Source organism: Podarcis liolepis, assembly GCF_965112155.1.
Source record: "Podarcis liolepis genome assembly, chromosome: 11".
Taxonomy (NCBI): Eukaryota; Metazoa; Chordata; class Lepidosauria; order Squamata; family Lacertidae; genus Podarcis; species Podarcis liolepis.
In genome coordinates this window covers 48,798,055-48,819,819 of record NC_139565.1, presented here as the reverse complement: position 1 = coordinate 48,819,819, position 21,765 = coordinate 48,798,055, and the positions used below count along the sequence as shown (strand labels likewise).

Sequence of the window (21,765 nt, the reverse complement as noted above, 5' to 3'; positions counted from 1 at the left end):
AAAAAAAGGTTTGGGAGCCACTGGGCTAGAGAGTTGCTGGTGCTCTATCCCCTGGTATAATGGGATCATTTTTAAGAACATTCTGCAAAGGATTATTTTATTTAATGCTAGTTTCAAAGTCCTTGAATCCTGTTAATTTAGCTTCCATCTGTGCCACTGAACTCAAGGAGTGGCTGACCAGGGTGCTCAGAGATGGCAGTGCAGGGGAAGAAAATGCCTCTTCTTCTTTTTCTTCTAGCAATATGAAAGCGAAAGGGAAGAAAACGAAAGACACAAAGAAAAGCTCTGCTGCAAGAGGATCTTCAGAGCATCAAGCAATGGTATGTAGAAGCGCTTTAGATGTGCATCTTTTTTTACCACCTCTGTCAGCCCCCAGCTGTGTGAGAGGAAGGGAAGGGAAGATCTCCCAGGGCGGGAGGCAAGGAGAAGGGAAGCTCCCTTGTGAGATAAGGGTTAAGACAGGCATAGGCAAACTTGGCCCTCCAGATGTTTTGGGACTACAACTCCCATCATCGATAGCTAACAGACCCAGTGGTCAGGGATGATGGGAATTGTAGTCCCAAAAAATCCTGGCAACTGTAGTTTAAGAATTCAAGGCATTGTAGGCCTGCCATGGGAGAACGAGCTTTCCCATGATTCTTTGGAGGAAGTCATGTGCTCTAAATATGTGTTGTGGCTCTGCCCCTGTAAGGTGAAGTTACTGCATTTTTCGCTCTATAGGACGCACCGGACCACAGGACACACCTAGTTTTTAGAGGGGGAAGCTTCTCCCAGAGCTTCTCGGGGCTGCGGGGGAAGCCCGGGTTTCCTCTCCCCCCCCCCAGCCCCAAAGAGCAAAGAAGCCAAGATAGCGAGCGGGATCCATCCCTATCGCTGCCTTGGCTTCTGCCATAGCCGGGCGCAACCTCTGCAGCCAGGAGAGGCTGCGCAAGGCTAAAGAAGCCAAAACAGTGAGCGGGATGGATCGCGTTCGCTGCCTTGGCTTCTTTAGCCTTGCACAGCCTCTCTGGCTGGAGAGGCTGCGCGCGCTATGGCAATCCCCCCACCTCCTGCAAAAGCCCACAGGAGCCGCGCACCCTTTAAGGAGTGCGTGGCTCCTGCGGGCTTTTCTACAAGGAGGGAGAAGGGACTGACTAGCCACTTCAGTCCCTTCTCCCTCCTGGAGGAAAGCCCGCAAGAGCCGCACAAAGCTTGTGTGCGGCTCTTGGGGGCTTTTCCTGCCTGCCTCCCCCCTGCATTCACTCCATAGGACACACAGACTTTCCCCCTTAGTTTTTAAGAGGGAAAAAGTGTGTCCTATGGAGTGAAAAATACGGTAAATGATTGTGCTGTTTGCAGGCAAAGAAGGCTCACAAATCTTCTTCCCCCCTGCCAGCACGAAGCTTCCCTCCAGTGCGTTACCTGCAGCTGCGAATTCCAGTCGCGGAATAAGCTCTTCGAACATTTAAAAGCTACGGGCCACGCCAAAGCGGTCCAAGTGCCAGCCATGAACGGAGCCGTCAGCAACAGCAGCAGGAGCAAAAAGGAAAAGAGGCGGAACAGATAACAGGACTTTCTGAGATGTACGAGAGGAACTCCTGACCGGTTTAAAGGGCCACCGTGGCAAAGGCCCCTCGCTTACCCCAAGGAAGCGCAGGATTGGCACCATGAATTAAACAGGGTCAGAAACACCTACCCCCCTAACACTGTGCTAGCGCATTGTTTAAATTGTTCCACGTTGCCGGGTGTTCTGCCCCCACACAAAAAAACCCGTCCTCCTTTAAAATCGATGCCTCAATTGCGCTAACATTTTATAACACCTCCCCCCCCCCAAAAAAAGCACAGCTACACCATTCATATAAAGAGGATCTCCCTTACTTGTAAGGAAAGCCATGTACAGGAAGAAGCAATAAATTATTTTACTGTACACTGCAGTTTATTTTTAGTGCATGCTGTTCAAAGCATTTCCTTGACTCCCCCGTCCTTATACAGTGGTACCTCGGGTTACATACGCTTCAGGTTACAGACTCCGTTAACCCAGAAATAGTACCTCGGGTTAAGAACTTTGCTTCAGGATGAGAACAGAAATCGTGTGGTGGTGGCACGGCAGCAGTGGGAGGCCCCATTAGCTAAAGTGGTGCTTCAGATTAAGAACGGACCTCCGGAACGAATTAAGTACTTAACCCGAGGTACCACTGTACACCATTCAGAACTAGGCTAAATTAATAAGACATGTGGAAAAGTGAATTCTGGTCCTGATGTAGCTATTGCAACATGGGGGTGAGTCCCAACCATGCCATTTACAGTTTAAAATTGGCTTCTGCCAACCTGGTCACCCCAGAGGTTTTAGACCAGGAACTCCTGCCAGCTGATGGGGGTTCAAAACATCTGGATGGCACCACATTGGTGACAGCTGTTTAAGGGTGTTAGAACCATTGGCTGCCCAGCTTCTGAGTGGGAAGCCACACAGGCACTGCTTGAATCCACAAAATGAATGGGGACCCCAATGGGCAGGTGCCAATTGGATGCCCCCCCCCAGCTGCTTAAAGAAGGGCAGCTGTCACTCACATTCTAGGGACTGGTAGCAGCATTACTATTATTTCACTTCTATACTAAGGTATCTATACAAATATATCTATAAAGCACAGAGAATCTCAAATAAAACCAAAGCAGCTTGACATACGTTTAAGGAAATCGAAAGACCAAAAAAACTGGGTCATCTGACGATTTATACAAACCGTAAATCTCGTTGCTCAGGAGGTTTGCTGCAACTACCAAGGCTTCAGGGGGCACAAGCTGGGGCAGCAAATGGGCTGCTACGGTAAACGCGTCAACCGGTTGCAATTTGCTAGCTGCGGCAGTTCAATCTCAGGGATGTTTGTTCTTCATTATGACGGCCGGTACAGCGAATGGGGTGCTTATTTTGCCTTTGCTGTTCTTTCCCTGTGTCTTGTTAAAGCGGCATGGAAAACGCCCAGGGCGAAGTCTGCATCTTCCTTAGTGATGCACAGCGGAGGTTTGATTCTAAACGTCTTGGGAAGAGGAAGAAGCCGAAATGAGGAGGGGGAAACCGGAACAGCTCACATTAAATTGGCAGTAAAAAATAATGAAATCTGGATACATACTGTGGTTACTAAATCGGAGTTGCTACAAAAAGGGGTGGGGAGGAAGCCACTATATACCGTATTTTTTGCTCCATAAGACGCACTTTTTTCCTCCTAAAAAGTAAGGGGAAATGTGAGTGCGTCTTATGGAGCGAATGGCGCTGCGCAGAGAGGTAGACCTGTGCAGCGCCCCTTCAGCGAAGTGGGAGGAGTCCCTTCTGTCCCTTCTCCAGCTTCGCTGAAGGGGAGCTGTGCCTTCTCCCTCTCCTGTGAAGAAGAGGCGCTGCGCAGAGAGAGAGAACTGTGCAGCGCCCCTTCAGCGACGCGCCTGTCATGCGAAGCCGGAGGAGGAACAGAAGGGTCTCCTTCTGTTCCTTCTCCAGCTTAGCTGAAGGGGCGCTGCTCAGTTCTCCCTCTCAGAGAGGGAGAACTGCACAGCGCCCCTTCAGCAACACGCCTGTCCTGGCTTCCGCCTTAGCCCTGCGCAGCCTCTTTGGGCAGGGGGAGCCTTCATCCCGCTGCCCTGAAGAGGCTTGGCGCGGTTATCCCAGAAGCCAGAGCCCTCTTGCTGTTCTGGCTTCTGGGATTCAGAATATTTTTTTCTTGATTTCCTCCTCCCAAAACTAGGTGCGCCTTATGGTCTGGTGCGTCTTTTGGAGCGAAAAATACGGTAGAAAGCCGGATTCAGTAATAAACAAAATGGCTGAAATCAGGAAACACAGGAGAGAGGGAGCCTAGGGTGTTGCTTTGAACCAAGTCAGATCTAGCCCAGTGCTGCCTACACTGACTGGCAGAAAGCTTCCCAGAGTTTCAGGCGACAATCTTTCCCCACCCCTAGTTGGCAATTGAACCCTTTTGCATGAAAAAAACACGCCACCTTACTGCTGCCTTTTAAACAATTTATTTTGGGCAGCTGCTACACAGTACCTCACAAGGGCCTAACTGCACATTATGTTAATGCTTTGATTGGCAACCGTGCCACTGCAGTTTGGAAAAATAAAATGCCAGGTTGTAGGGATAGTCATCATCAGCACAGTATGGGGGGAGAGGAAATTCAAAGCTTTCTCTCCCCAGCTGCCATCTTATACACACACACATAATGCATGCCAATTAGCATTGCAGGGGGTGGGGATGCTTTCCTTAGCCCCCTACTGCTAATTCCCACATAGGGGTCATTTTATTTACTAAGACCGTGGCTTCAATTCCCTCTCCACTGATGCTGTAGCGCCATGAATGCTAATCACGTTATTAATGTAGCTTGCAGTTGCCTAATATTTCTAACTTTACCAGTGCATAGCTCTGGGAAATTCTTGCTAAGCAGAGGTGTTAGAGAACTCTGGGCAAAGAGAAGAAGAAGAAGAGTTTGGATTTGATATCCCGCTTTATCACTACCTTAAGGAGTCTCAAAGCGGCTAACATTCTCCTTTCCCTTCCTCCCCCCACAACAAACACTCTGTGAGGTGAGTGGGGCTGAGAGACTTCAGAGAAGCGTGACTAGCCCAAGGTCACCCAGCAGCTGCATGTGGAGGAGCAGGAAATCAAACCCAGTTCACCAGATTACGAGTCTACTGCTCTTAACCACTACACCACACTGGGGAAGGGGTGGGCTTGCTGGGTTCATATATCTTCCCAATGCCTTTCTCCGCTACTTCCAGACTGCAAAAAGTCCCAATCCTTTTCCAAAAGCGGTTCTCTTGCACTAGGGGAACAGAGAACGCTTTAAACCTTAATTGCTGCAGAATAGTGACATTCTCAAGGAGCCACGTTATCTATTCCGAAGTAAAGCCTATTGAATTCAATGGGGCTCCCTTCCAAGCTAAATCTGCCTGCCTGCCCTCCTTATGAGTTACTGGGAGCATGGCTTTGATGGACATGCTGAATGGGCTTTGGCTGGATCCAGTAGGCAGTTCTTAGGTGTTTATTCTGAACACCAAACCGCCCCCAAGGAAATGCAGCCATTGAGCAAATCCTGAATCCCCAACAGAGTGGCCCTTAATTCTGCTTTGCAAAATCAGATCAATGCGCTCCTGCTTTTCAGGCAGGAAGTAACAGGTTCAATCCCTGGCCTTTCCAGTTAGAAGGATCAGGCACCTGGTTCTTGGAAAGGCCTTTGCCTGAGACCCTGGAAAACAGCTTCCAGTCAGATAATACTGAGCTTGATGGACATAGAATCTGCCCTGATATAAGACAGTTTTCCTGAATTTAGGGTTCACAGATTAGAAAACAAACTAACTCTGACCTGCAAGCATGCAGTTGTTTAGCAACTCCTGTCCCATCTAAAAAAAATGATTTTTCCCTCTCCGTGTTTTGTAGAGTCAAGCACACCTCTATTTTCTACTAGTATCTGTTTCATTATTTCATGTCTCAGTGCAGATTTTTGTGCTTTCCTGTGAAAGTCACTCAGCTTTGCATTTCCAGTGGCATTTGCTTTTATCCAACACCTAAGAGAGGCATTGCTGCTACAGCTGCCTCTCTTTATAAACTGAATGTATCTATATATCTCGGATTTATATATATCATATATATATAAGAATACCTGGAAAAACATTCCTCCCCGCCCAATCAGCACTCCCATATCTTTGCAATCTTCCATGATTTGGTTTATCTCTTCAACTGGAAGCGGCTGACGAGTCTCCTGTGGAGAAAAAGTCAGCTTAGTTTTCTTCCACCTCTCCTGGTTCTTTTAACCGAAACTCACAAACAGAAGTGAACTCACATTGATTATGCCATTATTACGTTTAGCCACTAGGTGGCATTGGACTTAAGTTTTAAATCTGGGTGGAGGGCAAAGGTTTCCCTGAGAGAGAACTAAGTTCTGATCTGTCTTCCTGATTTGATTCCTCATTTTAAACCTTTCGTGACAGAAGCCGTTAAATTGTCAGCGCCCTAACCCTGACAAGGCCCCGCTCCTGTCAGCAATCGGGCTGCAGCATTCTGTACTTCCTGCGGCTCCCGGATCAAGTGTGAGGGAAGCCCCACATAGACAGTAATCTAGCTAGCAGCTGTGGAGTGTGGAGGGGCTGTAGATTTGGGCAGCACCTAGAAAAGAGACAAGCTCTTAGCCTGTCTGCACAGGGAGGCACAAGGCTTCACCAGCATAGGAAACTCAACGTAGAGCATGAAACAAGAGGCTTAGAGAGCCAGATATTCCTTGGGCAAAACCAAGGCAAGAAGAGACACAACTAGGTAGCTCAGTTGGCTAGAGTGTGATGCTGATAATGCCAAGGTTGCAGGTTTGATCCCTGAATGGGACAGCTAAATATCCCTGCATTGGGACTGGATGATCCTTAGGGTCCCACTTTATGATTCTATGAGTTGCCACATCTCCAGCTCACTAATCATTTGTAATGTGCAAACAATAAAAGCTGTGGCCAAATTTCAAACCCCCGTATCAGTGTCTCCCAAGCACAAAGTGCAGCTCTGGCACTGAGAAGGCACATGCAATTAATTGGAGGGTGATTTTTAGTGGCCTCCATAGTAGGCCTTTAGTAGTGACAGCCCAAGAGCTAAGATGGATCTATACGCCGAGGCTGCTTATAACATGATAGAGACCATTCCAGGCCCACAAAATGTCTTCCTGACCTTATTCTTGACCATCTCTATTCCAATCATAAGTCCTTTGCCACGGACATCTCCGACTATTTCAAACTCATCACGCAGCTTAGCCAGCTCTAACAGGAGGCGAGTCCCCACCTCCTGGCTGTTTTTCTGCAAGCCGTCTTCTGCTATTGCCTGAGAACACAAAAGCCATGCAGGAAATCATCAAATTCTCTGAAATACCGTTGGCCAGGCCTTTTTTAACTCTAAAGAAAGAAACAGCATGTGGAGTTAATCTGATACACCGCTACTATGAGTGTAAATAACTGCTGTACAGAACATATGGATAATCCTGTCTTAAATATACTAGGGGGAAATGAGACAAGGACAGGGAGCCTAGACGTTGTTGCATCAAGTGTCCTCCCATAGTTTCCAGAGCATTTCCCCATCGCTTGTTGCAAAAGATCTGATCGGCTTGGGAAGCGAGTTTGTTGCACAAGATATTAACGGCACTTAATTTGCCATAATGTGATTAAATCCCTCCCTAAAACATAGGGGATGCGGGTGGTGCTGTGGGTTAAACCACAGAGCCTAGGACTTGCCGATCAGAAGGTCAGTGGTTTGAATCCCTGCGACGGGGTGAGCTCCCATTGCTCGGTCCCTGCTCCTGCCAACCTAGCAGTTCGAAAGCACATCAAAGTGCAAGTAGATAAATAGGTACCACTCTGGTGGGAAGGTAAACAGTGTTTCCGTGCGCTGCTCTGGTTCACCAGAAGCGGCTTAGTCATGCTGGCCACATGAACTGGAAGCTGTACGCCGGCTCCCTCGGCCAATAAAGCGAGATGAGCGCTGCAACCCCAGAGTCGGTCACAACTGGACCTAATGGTCAGGGGTCCTTTTACCTAAAACATAGAGACAGTCTGGAAGTACCTAAGGATGGTGGTGTACTGCAGTGTTAAGATGAAAGACTCATGGCGTATATGCTACAGTCCCCCATAGATAAAGATGCAAGTCACAGTCATTTTCTTACATCCAGAACTGCAGAGCCAACTGCACAGGCCACAGGATTTCCTCCAAATGTGTTGAAATGTATGGTTTGAGCCAAGGCTTCTGCAATCTCTGAAAAACAAAGCATGCTAGTATTCATAACTGAAACATTATAGTAAATAATTAAAAGCAGCCGCTGGTGCTCTAGAGCAGCCTTTCTCAACCTGTGGGTCCCCAGATGCTGTTGGACTACAGCTCCCATCACCCCTAGCTAGCAAGGACAGAGCTCAAGGATGATGGGAGTTGTAGTCCAACAACATCTGGGGACCCACAGGTTGAGAACCGCTGCTCTAGAGCAAGGGTTCCCAAACTGTGGTTCATGGACTGAGCTTCATCCAGGTGGTCTGTGGTTGTCATGGACCGGCTGGATGCAGAGGAATGGTGGGAGTAACCAGCTGGGGATCCCAAGGGAAGAAGGCACAGAGCCCGGGGATTAGTGGTAGGATGATGATGAGTGGCCCGAGGAAGAAGACTGGGAGGAGCTGAAGCTGAAGCTGAAGAGGCAGCAGGGCTTAGTATGCTGGGGGAGTCTGTGGCAGAGAGAAGTCCAGAATCAGAAGTGGAAGCAGGAGAGGAGAGAGACCAAGAGGCAGAGATAAGTCAGACTGGTGAGAAGGTATGGATGTCTCCCCCTCCTGCAGTGGCAAGCTCCTCTCCCATCTGGTCTCACAGGACCGGGAGAGGCATGAAAAGGGCAGGGAGAAGTTAGCGTCAAGCAGGCACAGTCTCAGATTGCTTGGGAAAACCACAGAGAGGAGGGGGCTTAGGCAGCTATGGGGAGGCGGAGACCTTCAGTCTCTGCAACTGCTTCATGGGGGCAAGACCTACTGGTGATGTGTTGCTGTGCTCATTAGGACTTACCCACCCACCCCAGTGCAGATCCTGTTTTTGCTAATAAAGAGTTAAATTCAACTTGCTCAGTGTGATTTACTGCTGTCTCATTCCTGCCAATGGTATGTCTGCATTGAATAATCATGCTGATTTTTTAGTCGTATCTCTATTGCTTCTTTTATTTCTTACATTAAAATGCAACATAAGAAATAAAAGAAGCAATAAAATTACAATTAAAAAATCCTCTGGCATATTGCAAAGCACATTACAATTCCTACAACAGGCGGGAAAATTGTTAAGTGGTCCGCCAAGACCCTCAGCAATTCAAAAGTGGTTCATAGGCGGTGAGAATTGGGAACCGCTGCGCTAGACAAAGCATAGAAGCAAAGGTCCATTCTCACCAAACAGCCATGAGAGCCCTGTTAAAACCCCAATTATTCAAGACTTTAACATCTGAAGTATGAAAATCACTTGCACCTGCTGTACTGACAACGGCTGCCATTGGAAACCCATTGCCAATTCCCTTTGCCATGGTGACAATGTCAGGAACCACATCATGTCCTTCAAATCCCCAGAAATGGCTGCCTGTTCGACCAAACCCTGTCTGAACCTTCAAAGAACAAAAAAAATTTTTTATTAAAAAAAAAGTTGCTTCATATGTTTTGGGTTTGTAGTTCACACAATACAGATTTCTTTCACAGATAACATTTCTGTAGAGGAATTGTGTGCACCCAGTGTGTGCGTTGCCACAGGTGATGAGCACACAGTTATTTCGCCACAGAGACCAGCTTGTAGGAATCCTCTGCAACTGGGTCACATATACTGTGTATGTGCATGCAAGGCTCACATGAAACTGTGTATACCAGGGTGCATGCCGCAAAATGGTCAAAGAGGCTGCTGGATCAAGCCAGTGGCCAACCAGAGAAACTTGCAATGTGGATTTCAGCACAAGGGCATTCTCCTCTCCTGTTGTTTCTAGTGACAGGTATTCAGAAGCATTACTGCTCCAACTGTGGTGGCTGAGCATAGCCATCATAGCTAAGTAGCCACTGATATTTCTCTCTCTCCACAAATTCATCTAATTCTCTTTAAAAGTTATCCAAGCTGGTTGCCATTATTGCATCCTGTGGCAGTGAGTTCCATAGTTCAACTACGTGCTGCATGAAGAAGGACTTTCTTTTATCTGCCCTGAATTTTCCAACATTCAGCTTTGTTGGAAATCCATGTGTTCTAGTGTTATATGAGAGGGAGAAAAACTTTACTCACTGAGAAGATACCCAGCTTTGTAAAGCTGCCTAATCCGTTTTATCCAACCTTTTTGGGACCAAAGGCTGCATTATTCCAGAGGAAAAGAGTCAGGAACTTTGCTCCCGTATGGGTAGGGCCAGGTTCCCACACGATCACACATCCTTCACTCTCTCATGCACCAAGTTATTTCCCATGGAAATAAAGGAATATGTATAAATCTAGGTAACTCCTATGTCCTTCACAATATGCTTTTCAAAAACAGATGTGTATAAATCTTTGGATAGGGGAAGTTAAGTTCAAAGTACTCACTTCATCTGCGATGCACACGCCACCTTTTTCACGCACCAGCTGAAAAGCCTCTTTCAGGAATCCCTTGGGGTACTGAACTGTTCCGTTGACACCCTGCAGGAAGGTGACAGTCCAAACAAACCATAGCTAAGCTAGGGTTACCAGATGTCCCCGGTTTCCGGGGACAGTCCCCGGATTTGCAAATCTGTCCCCGGACAAATTCCGTCCCCAGAATGTCCCCAGATTTGCAAATCTGTCCCCGGGAAACATGGCAGCGGCAGCCTTAGCAGCCCAGAGCCAGCCTGGTAGCACAGTTGGCTCTGGCTGGCTTCAGGAGCTGCTTGCTGCTCGCTGCCATGGCACCTGCCATTTTTCCTTGCCGGAACTTCCAGCGAGGAAAAATGGCGGGCGCCACGGCAGTGAGCAGCTCCTGAAGCCAGCCAGAGCCAACTGTGCTACCAGGCTGACTCTGGGCTGCTGAGACTGCCGCTGCCACTGCCGAAAGGGAACCGAGGATGTCCGGCAGTACAGATCTCCTGCCCCCTTCCCCCTTTGTTTTGACTGATTGGGGGAGGCTCGGAAGTTGCGGGTGGGCAGCCGTTGCCCAGTTTTTTAAAAAACTCTGCGCAGTTATGTTTCACAGGGTGTGAAAGAAAGGCTTTGCACCTTTATACAATATGCATGTGTCTTTTGCCTCATTCAGAAATGAAATGAAATGAAATGAAATATCCCCGGATTCATTGAAAAAAATCTGGTAACCATAAATTAAGCAAGGCTGTTAGGTTTGGATATAAGAAACCATAGACAAAACAAGCCTTGGTTTGTCAGCCAACTACAAACCATCTTGGTTTGCTGGCAGAAAACAAACATGGTTCCTCTGCTGGGCTGGGTTTGCCCATTACAAAACACCTTGGGCTAAACAAACCAGGACTTATGTGCAAACCAATCCACTGACCTTGCATGCTATTACTACAAAGGGAATCACTTACTTGAATTGGCTCAGCAATAAATCCAGCTATGGCCTTTGGAACACAAGTCGTGAGAGTGTCTTTGAGCTGCTCAATATACTGGTCTTTTGCATGGCAAGTGCCTGTATCGAGAGGATGGGGAGGGAGAGCAAAACATTCACATGCAATAGAGGCCAAGGGTGGCTTCTAACGCTGCTTTTATAAAAATAAAATATCCACCATGCATTTTGGTAACATCTAAATAACCTATGTTGGTCCAACCACCCGCATCTAATTCCCCATACTCCAGAGGCTGGCAGAATGCATGTGCTCTGAATACAAAGACACATATGTCATCCATTTCCCCTTCTGTTTCCAGTTTTCAGCTCTAGCAGCAGAGTCCTATGCCTGCCTGCTCAGAAGTAAATCCCATTGAGCTGAAGAGAGATTACTCATAGGACTGCAGCAAAACAAGTGGGGGAAAAGCTAGAGCTATGACAACTGTTATTACTCCTAGAGGAAATTCTGTATACTGCATATAAATGAGCTTGTTTCCAAATCTAAATAGCCATTTGATATATGTCCTATCCATAATTTGCAGTGGCAAACTCAGACTTGTATACGCACATACCTGGAAGGAAGTCCCATTTCACAGATCCCATTTGCACCTTTTAAAAGCGCAACTGGAATTGGATTGGGGGAGTTTGGCCACCATCCACGTTTGCCAACTGTTCACACTTAATCCCAGTCCACCAGCAGCCCTTTAACCTCAGGGCAGCTCTCCAAAGTGCCCAATTCTCAGCATGAAACACTTAGCAAAGAGAAGCTTTAAAGGAATTATGATGGAGAGCTTGATGCCGTAAATTTCAACTTGCCCCCTTTGGAGGGGACTTGTGGTGGCTGAGCTGGCCTAGAGAGTTACACTGGCACATCCCCAGCAAAGATGGGGTGAGGGAGTTGTGTTGCAGTAGCTGTGGCTCAGCTTCAGCCCAAGACCCACCCATTCCAAACTCACTTATCCCAGCGGCTCTCAGGCCTGGATTTCACTGTCAATACAATCATATCTTGGGACGCGGGTGGCGCTGTGAGTTAAACCACAGAGCCTAGGGCTTGCCGATCAGAAGGTCAGCGGTTCAAATCCCCGTGATGGGGTGAGCTCCCATTGCTCCCCTGCTCCTGCCAACCTAGCAGTTCAAAAGCAAGTCAAAGTGCAAGTAGATAAATAGGTACCACTCTGGTGGGAAGGTAAACAGTGTTTCCGTGCGCTGCTCTGGTTCACCAGAAGCGGCTTAGTCATGCTGGCCACATGACCTGGAAGCTGTATGTCGGCTCCCTTGGCCAGTAAAGCGAGATGAGTGCCGCAACCCCAGAGTCGTCCGCGACTGGACCTAATGGTCAGGGGTCCCTTTACCTTTACCATCATATCTGAGAGATATACTTTACATGCAGGAGGTGGCAAGTTCAATCTACACCCACAGTTTAAAGGATATTTGCCTTGCAAAACTGCTGTCAGAACTAATGATCTGGCTGTGCGTGAGAGGGTTGCAGATGTCCATCTGCCTTTGGCATATCCAGTTTACTGCACTGAACCACCATGGTGTCATTCTCTTTCACCTCTGAAAATCAAGGCCTCTCTCATTGAAACAACCTGCAGAACAGGTGCATTTTCGAATGGTTTGCACCGGAGAATCTCGACAATGGCTTCCCCCCCAGGGACCACGAAAAACGTCAGGCAGCATTGTCTGAAAAGCACAACAGAGATATAGGTGTTGCAACGGGATTAACTGGCTATGTCAGGATTTTATGCTATTTTTCACATTTTGATCTGAGATATGCACTCATCAAAATGCTGGTTCAGCCTAAATTCATAGATACAAAACATTTTGGCCACCAGCAGAAAGTTCACTCTTCATGAAAAAGTGATCAAAAGGTACCTGTATTTAGAACCAACCCAACTGTATTGTGCATTTTGTAAAACTTGGAGCAACTCAGAAGACTGCACATTGCTATACTATACCTACAGAACGTAGGTCTGATTAAAAAAGGGGAGAGGAGGTATAATTCTCTTCTCTGTTATCAGAATGAAAACACTGTATTAAAGTGTCTAGTATTCTATTTTTTAAATTATTTTTTATTATTTATCGCCTTACACACATACAGCTCAAGGCAATGTACAAGACACAATAAAGCAGCTAAAAGACAGTGAAAAACAACACAGAAAGCAGCAGATATCTTAAAATAAAAATACAACGTAGAGACCTAGGGCAGAGAAACTCTCCTGCAGACCGCATTAATCCACTGGATGCATAAACAACCTGGTCCTGAGCTATTTGTGGCCTTATATGTCAGTGCCAATTCTTTGAGCTTGGCCCATAGCAGATTGGCAGCCTCTGGACCAACTTGAAGAGTAAGGTGTTTGTTGTGCAACAAATGAGGAGTGAAGCAGCAAGAACCTCACCTTTTGGCAGCCAAGCCCACTGGCAAGTCCATGTTTGAAACATCCAATAGATGACAAGCCCATTGTGTAAGCACTGCTCCCGTGGTAGCCTCCTCTGTAGGAAAAAAACCACCACAACCACTTTCAATCCCTTCTGATTAATCTCCCTGTGACTGTCTTTACAAATCAGAAAGAAACAAGAATAATTAAAAGAAAGGCAAGCTTCTGAACTGCTTGTGGTTTGTCTTTACCAAACTGATCTGAAGAGGATGAATGTTAAATACACAAAATTGCTAAGTTTGCACTAGCAACTGGCAAGCACCAGCAAGCATAAATTTGCATTGCAAAATGTTGCCTATTGCGCTTGGAATCATCTATAGAGGAAGTGGATGAAGGAAAGTTTTTTCTCCATCCCTCATTAACACTAGAACTTGGGAACCAGATCCAATGAATCTGAATGTTGGAAGATTATATACTTCTGTACACAGAACATAAATTATGGAATGAGATTCCACAAGAGGCAGCACTGGCCACCAACCTGGATGACTTGAAATGAGGATTAGGGAGATTCATACAGGAAATGGCTATAAGTGTTTACTAACCACGGTGGATATGTTTTTCCTCCATCATTTGAGGCAGTATGTTTCTGAAATACAGCTGCTAGAAACACCAAGAGGAGGGAATGTTCTTACACTCAAGTTTTGCTTACAGGCATTTAGTTGGCCGCTGTGAAAACAGGATGTGGGACAAGATGGACCACTGGCCTAACCCAGTAGTGCCTTTCTTATGTTTTTAATTAGCATCAACCTGGGCATTTAACATCTTTTTATCTTGATTTTCTTACTTTGAACACCGGTGGTTCAGGAAGAGTTCCATGCAACTCAAGAGCTCACACTCAAGAGTTTCAAAAGATGTTTTGGCCAAGTAAGAGATCACTTCACCTGCTCCACGCTTCATGCTGAACTTAGAGGGACTCTGATCAGTTCAGGGTTTGTGCTAGTTCAGCAGCCTTTGGCATCTTGAATGGGTGCAAGACCCTCTCTTTCACTTCTGTATGAATCTCGCTATTCCAAGGCATGCCAGAAGAAAGCATGAATTTTCAGTAAATTAGAAGAATCCTAAACATTAGGTCCTATTTAGAGGACCATTCTGGGCTGTTGACCAGTAATCTGTTTTACAAAGGAATTGTCAGCCAGTAACACAACACACTCTAGAAAAAATACAGTGGTACCTTGGGTTAAGTACTTAATTCGTTCCAGAGGTCCGTCCTTAACTGAAACTGTTCTTAACCTGAAGCACCACTTTAGCTAATGGGGCCTCCCGCTGCTGCCGCACCGCCGGAGCACAATTTCTGTTCTTATCCTGAAGCAAAGTTCTCAACCTGAAGCACTATTTCTGGGTTAGCGGGGTCTGTAACCTGAAGCGTATGTAACCTGAAGCGTATGTAACCCGAGGTACCACTGTAGATGAAGATACATGATCAAACAGTACTTTGTTTCAGGGGAATTAAAGATAAAATTACAGCAGAAGAGGGCAGATAGGAACATCTGGACATAAATATCTCCCACCTAGTTATGGAACAAGGGAAATCTGCTCACCCCTATATGGAACATAAAAGCAGATCACAACATATCCAGATATCTAGAATGTTGATGTGTGTTTTAATCTGTTTTTATTTTATTGCTGATTTTAATTTTTTAATGTTTTGAATTGTTGCCTTTAACTGTTTTTACAATAATTTTATTGTTTTATTCTTTGTGTAAATCACTTTGAGGTTTCCTTACAACCAAGCAGTGCATGGATTTTATGAAATAAAAACAAGTAACTAATATACAAGGTGCGATAGCTACCTCAATCCAATGATGTCAAAGTTGCGTGTAAAAACCCTTGCCATTAACATGGCGAGGTCGTTGGCTTCCGAACCACTGTTGGTTAGGAAAATCACCTAGAACAAAGATATTCATCAGAATGCAGATTTAGGGAGAAGAGAAACAAAGTTAAGTGTAAGTCTATTCTGATGCACAGTTAAAAAACTGGCAGAGTACAAACACCATGGATTGTATTCCAGGTACTTCATTCCAGGAGGAGAATGGCTTCTACTTACACAATGGGACTTTCCCCCGCCCCTCCCTCTGTGTGCTGCCTGAATCTGTTCTGGGGTTTCCCTCAAACCTCTGGAGTAGATTTGGGAATTGTCTGTGGTGCATGCAGGGGCAGGAGGGGTAGGAAAACCCCCTGTGCATTTGGAAGTCATCTGTTCTTGCAATTATTTAGTTAAATACCACCCAAGGGTTATAATTCCACTATTTCAGGCATAGGCAAACTCGGCCCTCCAGATGTTTTTGGCCTACAACTCCCATGATCCCTAGCTAGCAGGACCAGTGGTCCGGGATGATGGGAATTGTAGTCCCAAAACACCCAGAGGGCCGGGTTTGCCTATGCCTGCACTATATCTTCTGAAATACATATATTTTCATGGGGGGGGGATATGGAATTGCATCCCTGACTGACCCTCCTAGCTCAGAGCATCACTGTAACCCACACATTTCGAACTGAATTTTCTCACTGTACAACTCAGCATACCTTTAAGGGAGCTGGAAGCAACGAGGCCAGTTTCTCTCCATATTCCTGGATTGCTGCGTGCGCATAGAGGCTGCTTGTGTGCCACAAGCGACCAAGCTGTTTCTGGGCAGCTGCTGTTACCTTTCTGGGAGTGTTTGGAAAAAAAATGTGATGATTTAAGTCTTTGATCCAATTTGTTTTGATCCAAACCACCACCCCCCTTAATAGCAAACTTAGTTTAGTTCCATGCTGTTAAATTAGGTTAGCAATCTGTATTGCTTTCTATATGTTGCACAGACTATTTTCTGAATTTATTGTGATTGTTATTATTTGTTAATATGTTAGTTAATAATATTATGTTTGTTTGTTTTTTAATTGACATTTCTTCCTTGGGTATGTTAGCAGCCACTTTAGGTACAAGGTGCTTAATTTCGGTTTCTCTAGCTTTCTGAGACTGGTTGGAACGTTGTTGAGCCTTAAGCTTGTTTGGAATTGATGTTTTGTGCTTCTGTTATTGCTACATTAATGTTACTGTGCTCTGTAAAAAATTTTCATAGTGTCATGTTTATGTGTAAACTGTTTTGAGGTCACTTGGGATGAAAAGTGATACATTACAGTAAGTAAGTAATGGAATAAAGTGGATATGGCATTGCATCAAAATATTAGTTGGCTACAGTTTAGCCCAATAAACAGATACATAAGCAACATGTTGCTGCAAAGTCACAGAGCTCATCTGTTGTAGCATAACTACAGAATCTAGTCTTTGAAACTGTTGCTGTTATGCCCTTTTATAAACAACCCAGGAAACACTGTGCAATACAGAAACTTAAAAAACGCAATACCAACAAACAGTAGCATCATATTGAGCTGAAATATTTCATGGACAAGAGCTTGCTTCATCAAGTGCATAAAGCTTGCTTCTGGCTAGATAGAGTTAGGATTGCACTGCAAACCTTTGGTCCTCCAGATGTTGCTGGACAATTCCCACCATTCCTGGCCATTGTCCATACTTGGTAGGAGTGATGGGAGTTACAGTTATATAGTTATACAGTTTGGTAAGAGCTGTTCGACAGGTGGTGGACTCTCCTTCACTGGAGGTTTTTAAGTGAAGGTTGGACGGCTGTCTGTCATGGGTGCTTTAGTTGAAATTCCTGCATTGCAGGGGGTTGACCTAGATGACCCTTGTGGTCCCTTCCAACTCTACAGTTTTATGATTCTAACACCTGCAGTGCCAAATGTCCCCAACCCCTGATCTACATGCATGTATAAGAAGAAAAACTACCAACAGTGGGGCCAAACTGCCATGAAATGCAAGAAGTGTCACCTGTGACAATTCTGTGTAATGCATAACACTCCCAAGAGCTGGAACAGGTGATAAGCAGCAAGGATCACCTGTCAGTTTTCATGGAAGAGCTTCAAGCTGATTAGCATGAAAAAGGTTGCCTTTCGAAAGGCAACATTTACATGGCACCACTAAACAAAAATCACTCAGTACACCTCTGTGACATCAGAGTAGGTAAACCAATGGTAACAAGAGCAGTTGTGACATCTCTACCTGCCTATTCAATGTGGCACCCAAGCAAATTCCCAGCTTGCCTGCAGATGACACTCGGGGCATATTCATACTAATTTTCCTCTGCGCTTTCTAGGCACAAATCTGTGCTTTTCCGGTCTATGTCCCACATGAAAACCCACTCTTTAATGCTCACGTCCATCTGCGGAAAACCTGAATTGCTGTTTGTTCCGATTCAGCATTCAAGAGCAGGTTTCTATTGGGAAAGCGGAGGGGAGGGGGAAGTGCTCAAACATGGACTGGGAAAGTGCTTACCTGTGCTTAGAAAGTGTGGGGCAAAAGTTAAATGTGGCTAAGCCCTCGTTACCCATGGTCTGTAACCGTGCTAATGGAATTTTACAGATTATTAGACAGTGGGATTAACCACATACTTACGGGTGGCAGTGCCCAACACTAACAGTGGCAATTCCAGCAAAGAGATCAAGGTATCGACGTCCTTCTAAGTCAAACACCCACTGCATATGCCCCTGATGGATAAGCAGTGGCTTCTTGTAGTAAGTGAGCAAGCAGGGGGACACATTCTGCTTGCGGATCTTCAGCATCTGCTCGTAGGGATAGGACTGCAAGAAGGATGCACAAAAAGGCATTTGTGGATTTATTTCCATTGTAGAGAACTGACCCCCATCATAATCAGTTGAGTAATCAGATTGTATCAACATAGTACAGCTTTGAAATATCCATCTGATAAACTGGGCTGGGTAGAAAGTTCCCCAAACTCTCCCTGAGCCACTGAGGAAATAGAGCCACATATACAATACAACCACTTAAAAAAAAATATGTTTCATATGTTCATTAGTAACACTAAATGGATGCCCACTTCAAAGTTTTTAGCTTGGTTTACTAAATACAAGCAAAATAAACATGCTACTCTCTAGGGCATCAAGACAATTTTCCAATGCAAACTGGATTTTCCAGTTCGAAACTTCCCAGAAAACTCACATCACCATCACTGGCTGCACACCTATGTACACCTACGGTATATGGGAATGTAACCCCTTTGAACTCAATGGGACTTGTTTCCAAGTAGGCACATATAAGATTGTACAGTTAGCCTGCATTAAGCATCCTCTGCCTGTGCATTGTGCACAAAACCTTGCTGAGAACTAGCAACACAGCAAAGCCCTCCAAACTCTATCCACCCACAAACAGGACTAGCAACTCACACACTTACCTCATATTTTTCAGGTAAAAAGCCACAAGGAGGCATTTTTGATTGCAGGCGGCAAGAGTTTTGCAGCTTCTGTTGCCTGTATACCTCTAATTAAAAAAATGCAAATTGTTAGGATTATCCACACATATCAGTGTAACCCTCTGAAGTGCAATTTATTTATTCCAGTGTCATGTGACAAGCAGGTTTAACATTTTTCCTGCTGAGATACTGTGAAGCAGGCTTGGCAGAAAGTCAGTGGCTGGCCTAAAGTCATGGTAAGTGTTACGCTTGAGCAAGGATTGGAACCAAAGTCCAAAGTGCAATACCCCACCCACTGTGCCACATTGGCATCAGAAACCGTTCTTCTAGCACAGACTTCCCCTGTCTACAGATGTTATTAGACTCCCTATCCCATCAGCCCCTGCCAGCATGGCCAATGCTCAAGGAGGATGGGAGTGGCAGGCCAAAAACATCTGGAGGGAACAAGGCTGGGGAAGCCAGTTCTAAGACAAATCAATGTGGACCAGAATGACCCTGGGCACACAGTGCTTTTGGCCTTAAGTGGAATGAGTCCTCTAAGGTGGCCCTAAAATTGCTTCTTTCTCTTCTTGCAGCAGACCAGGGTGGGCTGGAAAAGCAGGTGCAGTTTGTATGCTTGGAGTGTTGTCAGGGGATGAGATGCACATCAGATATGCGAAGAAGCAGCTCCTGCAAATGCACCTAGTTTACAATTATGCGCATTATAAAAATGCCACCACTTTGGGCAGTGGTCCAGTTAGGTAATTTTAAGCTCTGGACTGAAAGGTTTTAGATGGCAAAGTGAATTCTTTAATTCAGAGTTTGTGCCGCTCAAGCATGCAAATTTTCCGCAGCATCCACACGACATCTTCCTTGTCAAAATGCTGCCCTATTTTATTTTCCCATTTAATTCTGACCTGTTGTTTTCATGGAAAAGCAAAATGTAAAAAAGAAAGTGAAACTGTGGGATGTATTATTATTATTATTATTATTATTAATACCCCGCCCATCTGGCTGGGTATCCCCAGCCACTCTGGGCAGCTTACAGCATTTAAAAAAATGGTAAAGCATCAAACATTAAAAACTTCCCTAAACAGGGCTGCCTTCAGATGTCTTCTAAAAGTCAGATAGTTGTTTATTGCCTTGACATCTGGTGGGAGGGCATTCCACAGGCCGGGTGCCACTATAGAGAAGGCCCTCTGCCTGGTTCCCTGTAACCTCACTTCTTGCAGTGAGGAACCGCCAGAAGGCTCTTGCAGCTGGACCTCCTAGTGCTTCAGAGAAGCAGGAGTTCCGAAGCCCCCCCAAATCACACTGGTCCAAATACCACACTCCTGCCGTTGCCCTGCCCCCAACATCTAGTAATGAAGGGGACACTGGTTCTGAACATGGAGGTTTCAATCAGCCATCATACCTACTAGCTTTGGTTGATAGGTATATATACAGTCATACCTCGGGTTGAATGTGCTTCAGGCTGAGTGCTTTCGGGTTGCGCTCTGCGGCAACCTGGAAGTAACGGAGCACGTTACGTCCAGATTTCGCCGCTCGCGTATGCACAGATGCTCAAAATGTCACGCACATGTGTGGAAGCAGTGAAATGCGACCCACACATGTGCAGAAGCGCCATAGCGTCTTATGTTCCATTCAGGATGCGAACGGGGCTCTGGAATGGATCCTGTTCGCATCCCAAGGTACCACTGTATATACATCCTCCATGAACTGTAATGTTGAATTCAGCTGGGATAGCTCAGTCAGCAGAACATGAAACTTAATCTCAAAGTCATGGGTTGAAGCCCCAGGTTGGGCAAAACATTCCCCTGGAGGATCCTCCCGGTCCCATCCATGCCTACAGTTCCATGATTCTACAAAGCACGTTATCCTGAGAGTAAAGCAGGCCAGATGCAAAATATGACAGGGCTTCTGCACCTTTTAATAAGCTGTGAAGAAGAGGGAATTTCAGCACCTGCTGAAAATGCTTCTTCTACAAGGCTGTTAAAGGCAAGCGAGTTCCGTCTTCTTGTGCATCTGCCCCCTCCCCCCCAAAAAAAAACCTGGGGGCATGTCTCACTGAATATATACCGAGCATTTATATACAGCTTAATATTTCAAAAAAATCTCTAAGCGGTTCCACAATACAGCCACGTTTTCACTGCCCAGTAAACGCGCTTAGGCTTTAGCCGCATTTAAGGCAGCGGGCGCTCAGTCCCTCCTGCGGCAGCGAGTTCCGCAGATTAACCAGCTCTGCCCGCGCGTACCGCCCTCCTTCTACTTGTCGGCTTCGGCTGCCACCTTCGCTAGCAGGGCCGCGTGGTGCAAATGGCCCTGCCGGCAGGAGGCTCTCCTGACCGGTACGCGTTGAAGGGGAGAGTAGAGGTGTGTCTGTAGGTGCGGCGTTTCGAGTCCGCGGTAACAAAAGCCACGCTCTCTGGCGGCCTGAGGCGCTTCCAGTCGCTCATCCCCTTCCCAGACGACGCCAAAGAGCGCGCGCGATGGTGGGTCTGGAGAGCTACCTCCGCGCGCTTGTCTGAGAAGAAAAGGAGGGCGCCTTCGCATGGTGGGGCGAATCCCCAAAGCCACTTTCCGCTGTGTAAAGCCGCCGCGCGAAGGATGGCTATTCGGAGGGAGCGCGCCCTCAGAGGCGCGCCCTCGCCCCCCCCCCCCCCGAGGAACAAGAAAAGCTCCTGGGCTGAGGCGCGAGCAAAGCTCCGCTCTCCGGCTGTGCCAGAGGGTGCCGTTCCCACCCACCCCCGCAGCCCCTCCGGCCTTTCCCGCTCCCCGACGCCGCCCCTTACCTCCCCCCGCCGCGCCGGGCCTGTTTCCCGCCCAAAGCCAGGCCAGGCGGGGCTTCTGGCCCAGGAGCGCCCCTCGGAGCCGAGCCGCGACCATCCTTTCTCTCTCGCTCGCTCGCTCCGAAACAGCAGGCCGCGGAGGGCGAGGTGGACTTTAAGGTCCGCGCGCGCCACCAATGGCAGCCGAGCAGCGGCCGCCGCCCCCCGCTGGAAGGGGTGGCTTGAGGCCGCGGTCAAGTGGGTGCTGCCCCCGGA

General features: G+C 46.7%; 2 protein-coding genes across 2 annotated transcripts in view; one reads left to right on the top strand and one right to left on the bottom strand.

Moving 5' to 3' along the window:
• DNAJC21 (DnaJ heat shock protein family (Hsp40) member C21) overlaps positions 1-1,906 on the top strand; it is an 18,218-nt gene extending 16,312 nt beyond the window's left edge. The window contains exons 11-12 of the mRNA XM_083466059.1: positions 239-320; positions 1,376-1,906. Coding sequence (XP_083322185.1) covers positions 239-320; positions 1,376-1,546 — 253 coding nt within the window. The 3' untranslated portion in view covers positions 1,547-1,906. The remainder of the gene's footprint in view (positions 1-238; positions 321-1,375) is intronic.
• On the bottom strand, positions 1,894-21,765 carry AGXT2 (alanine--glyoxylate aminotransferase 2). The gene is made up of 14 exons (XM_083466101.1): positions 21,514-21,765; positions 18,725-18,810; positions 17,929-18,113; positions 16,002-16,125; positions 15,269-15,363; positions 13,440-13,533; positions 12,630-12,723; positions 11,024-11,124; positions 10,056-10,148; positions 8,976-9,108; positions 7,651-7,739; positions 6,666-6,815; positions 5,620-5,718; positions 1,894-3,011 (listed from the first exon to the last, which is right to left on the bottom strand). Exons 1-14 carry the CDS (start codon positions 21,605-21,607, stop codon positions 2,898-2,900), a joined length of 1,551 nt encoding a protein of 516 aa, XP_083322227.1. The 5' UTR covers positions 21,608-21,765; the 3' UTR covers positions 1,894-2,897.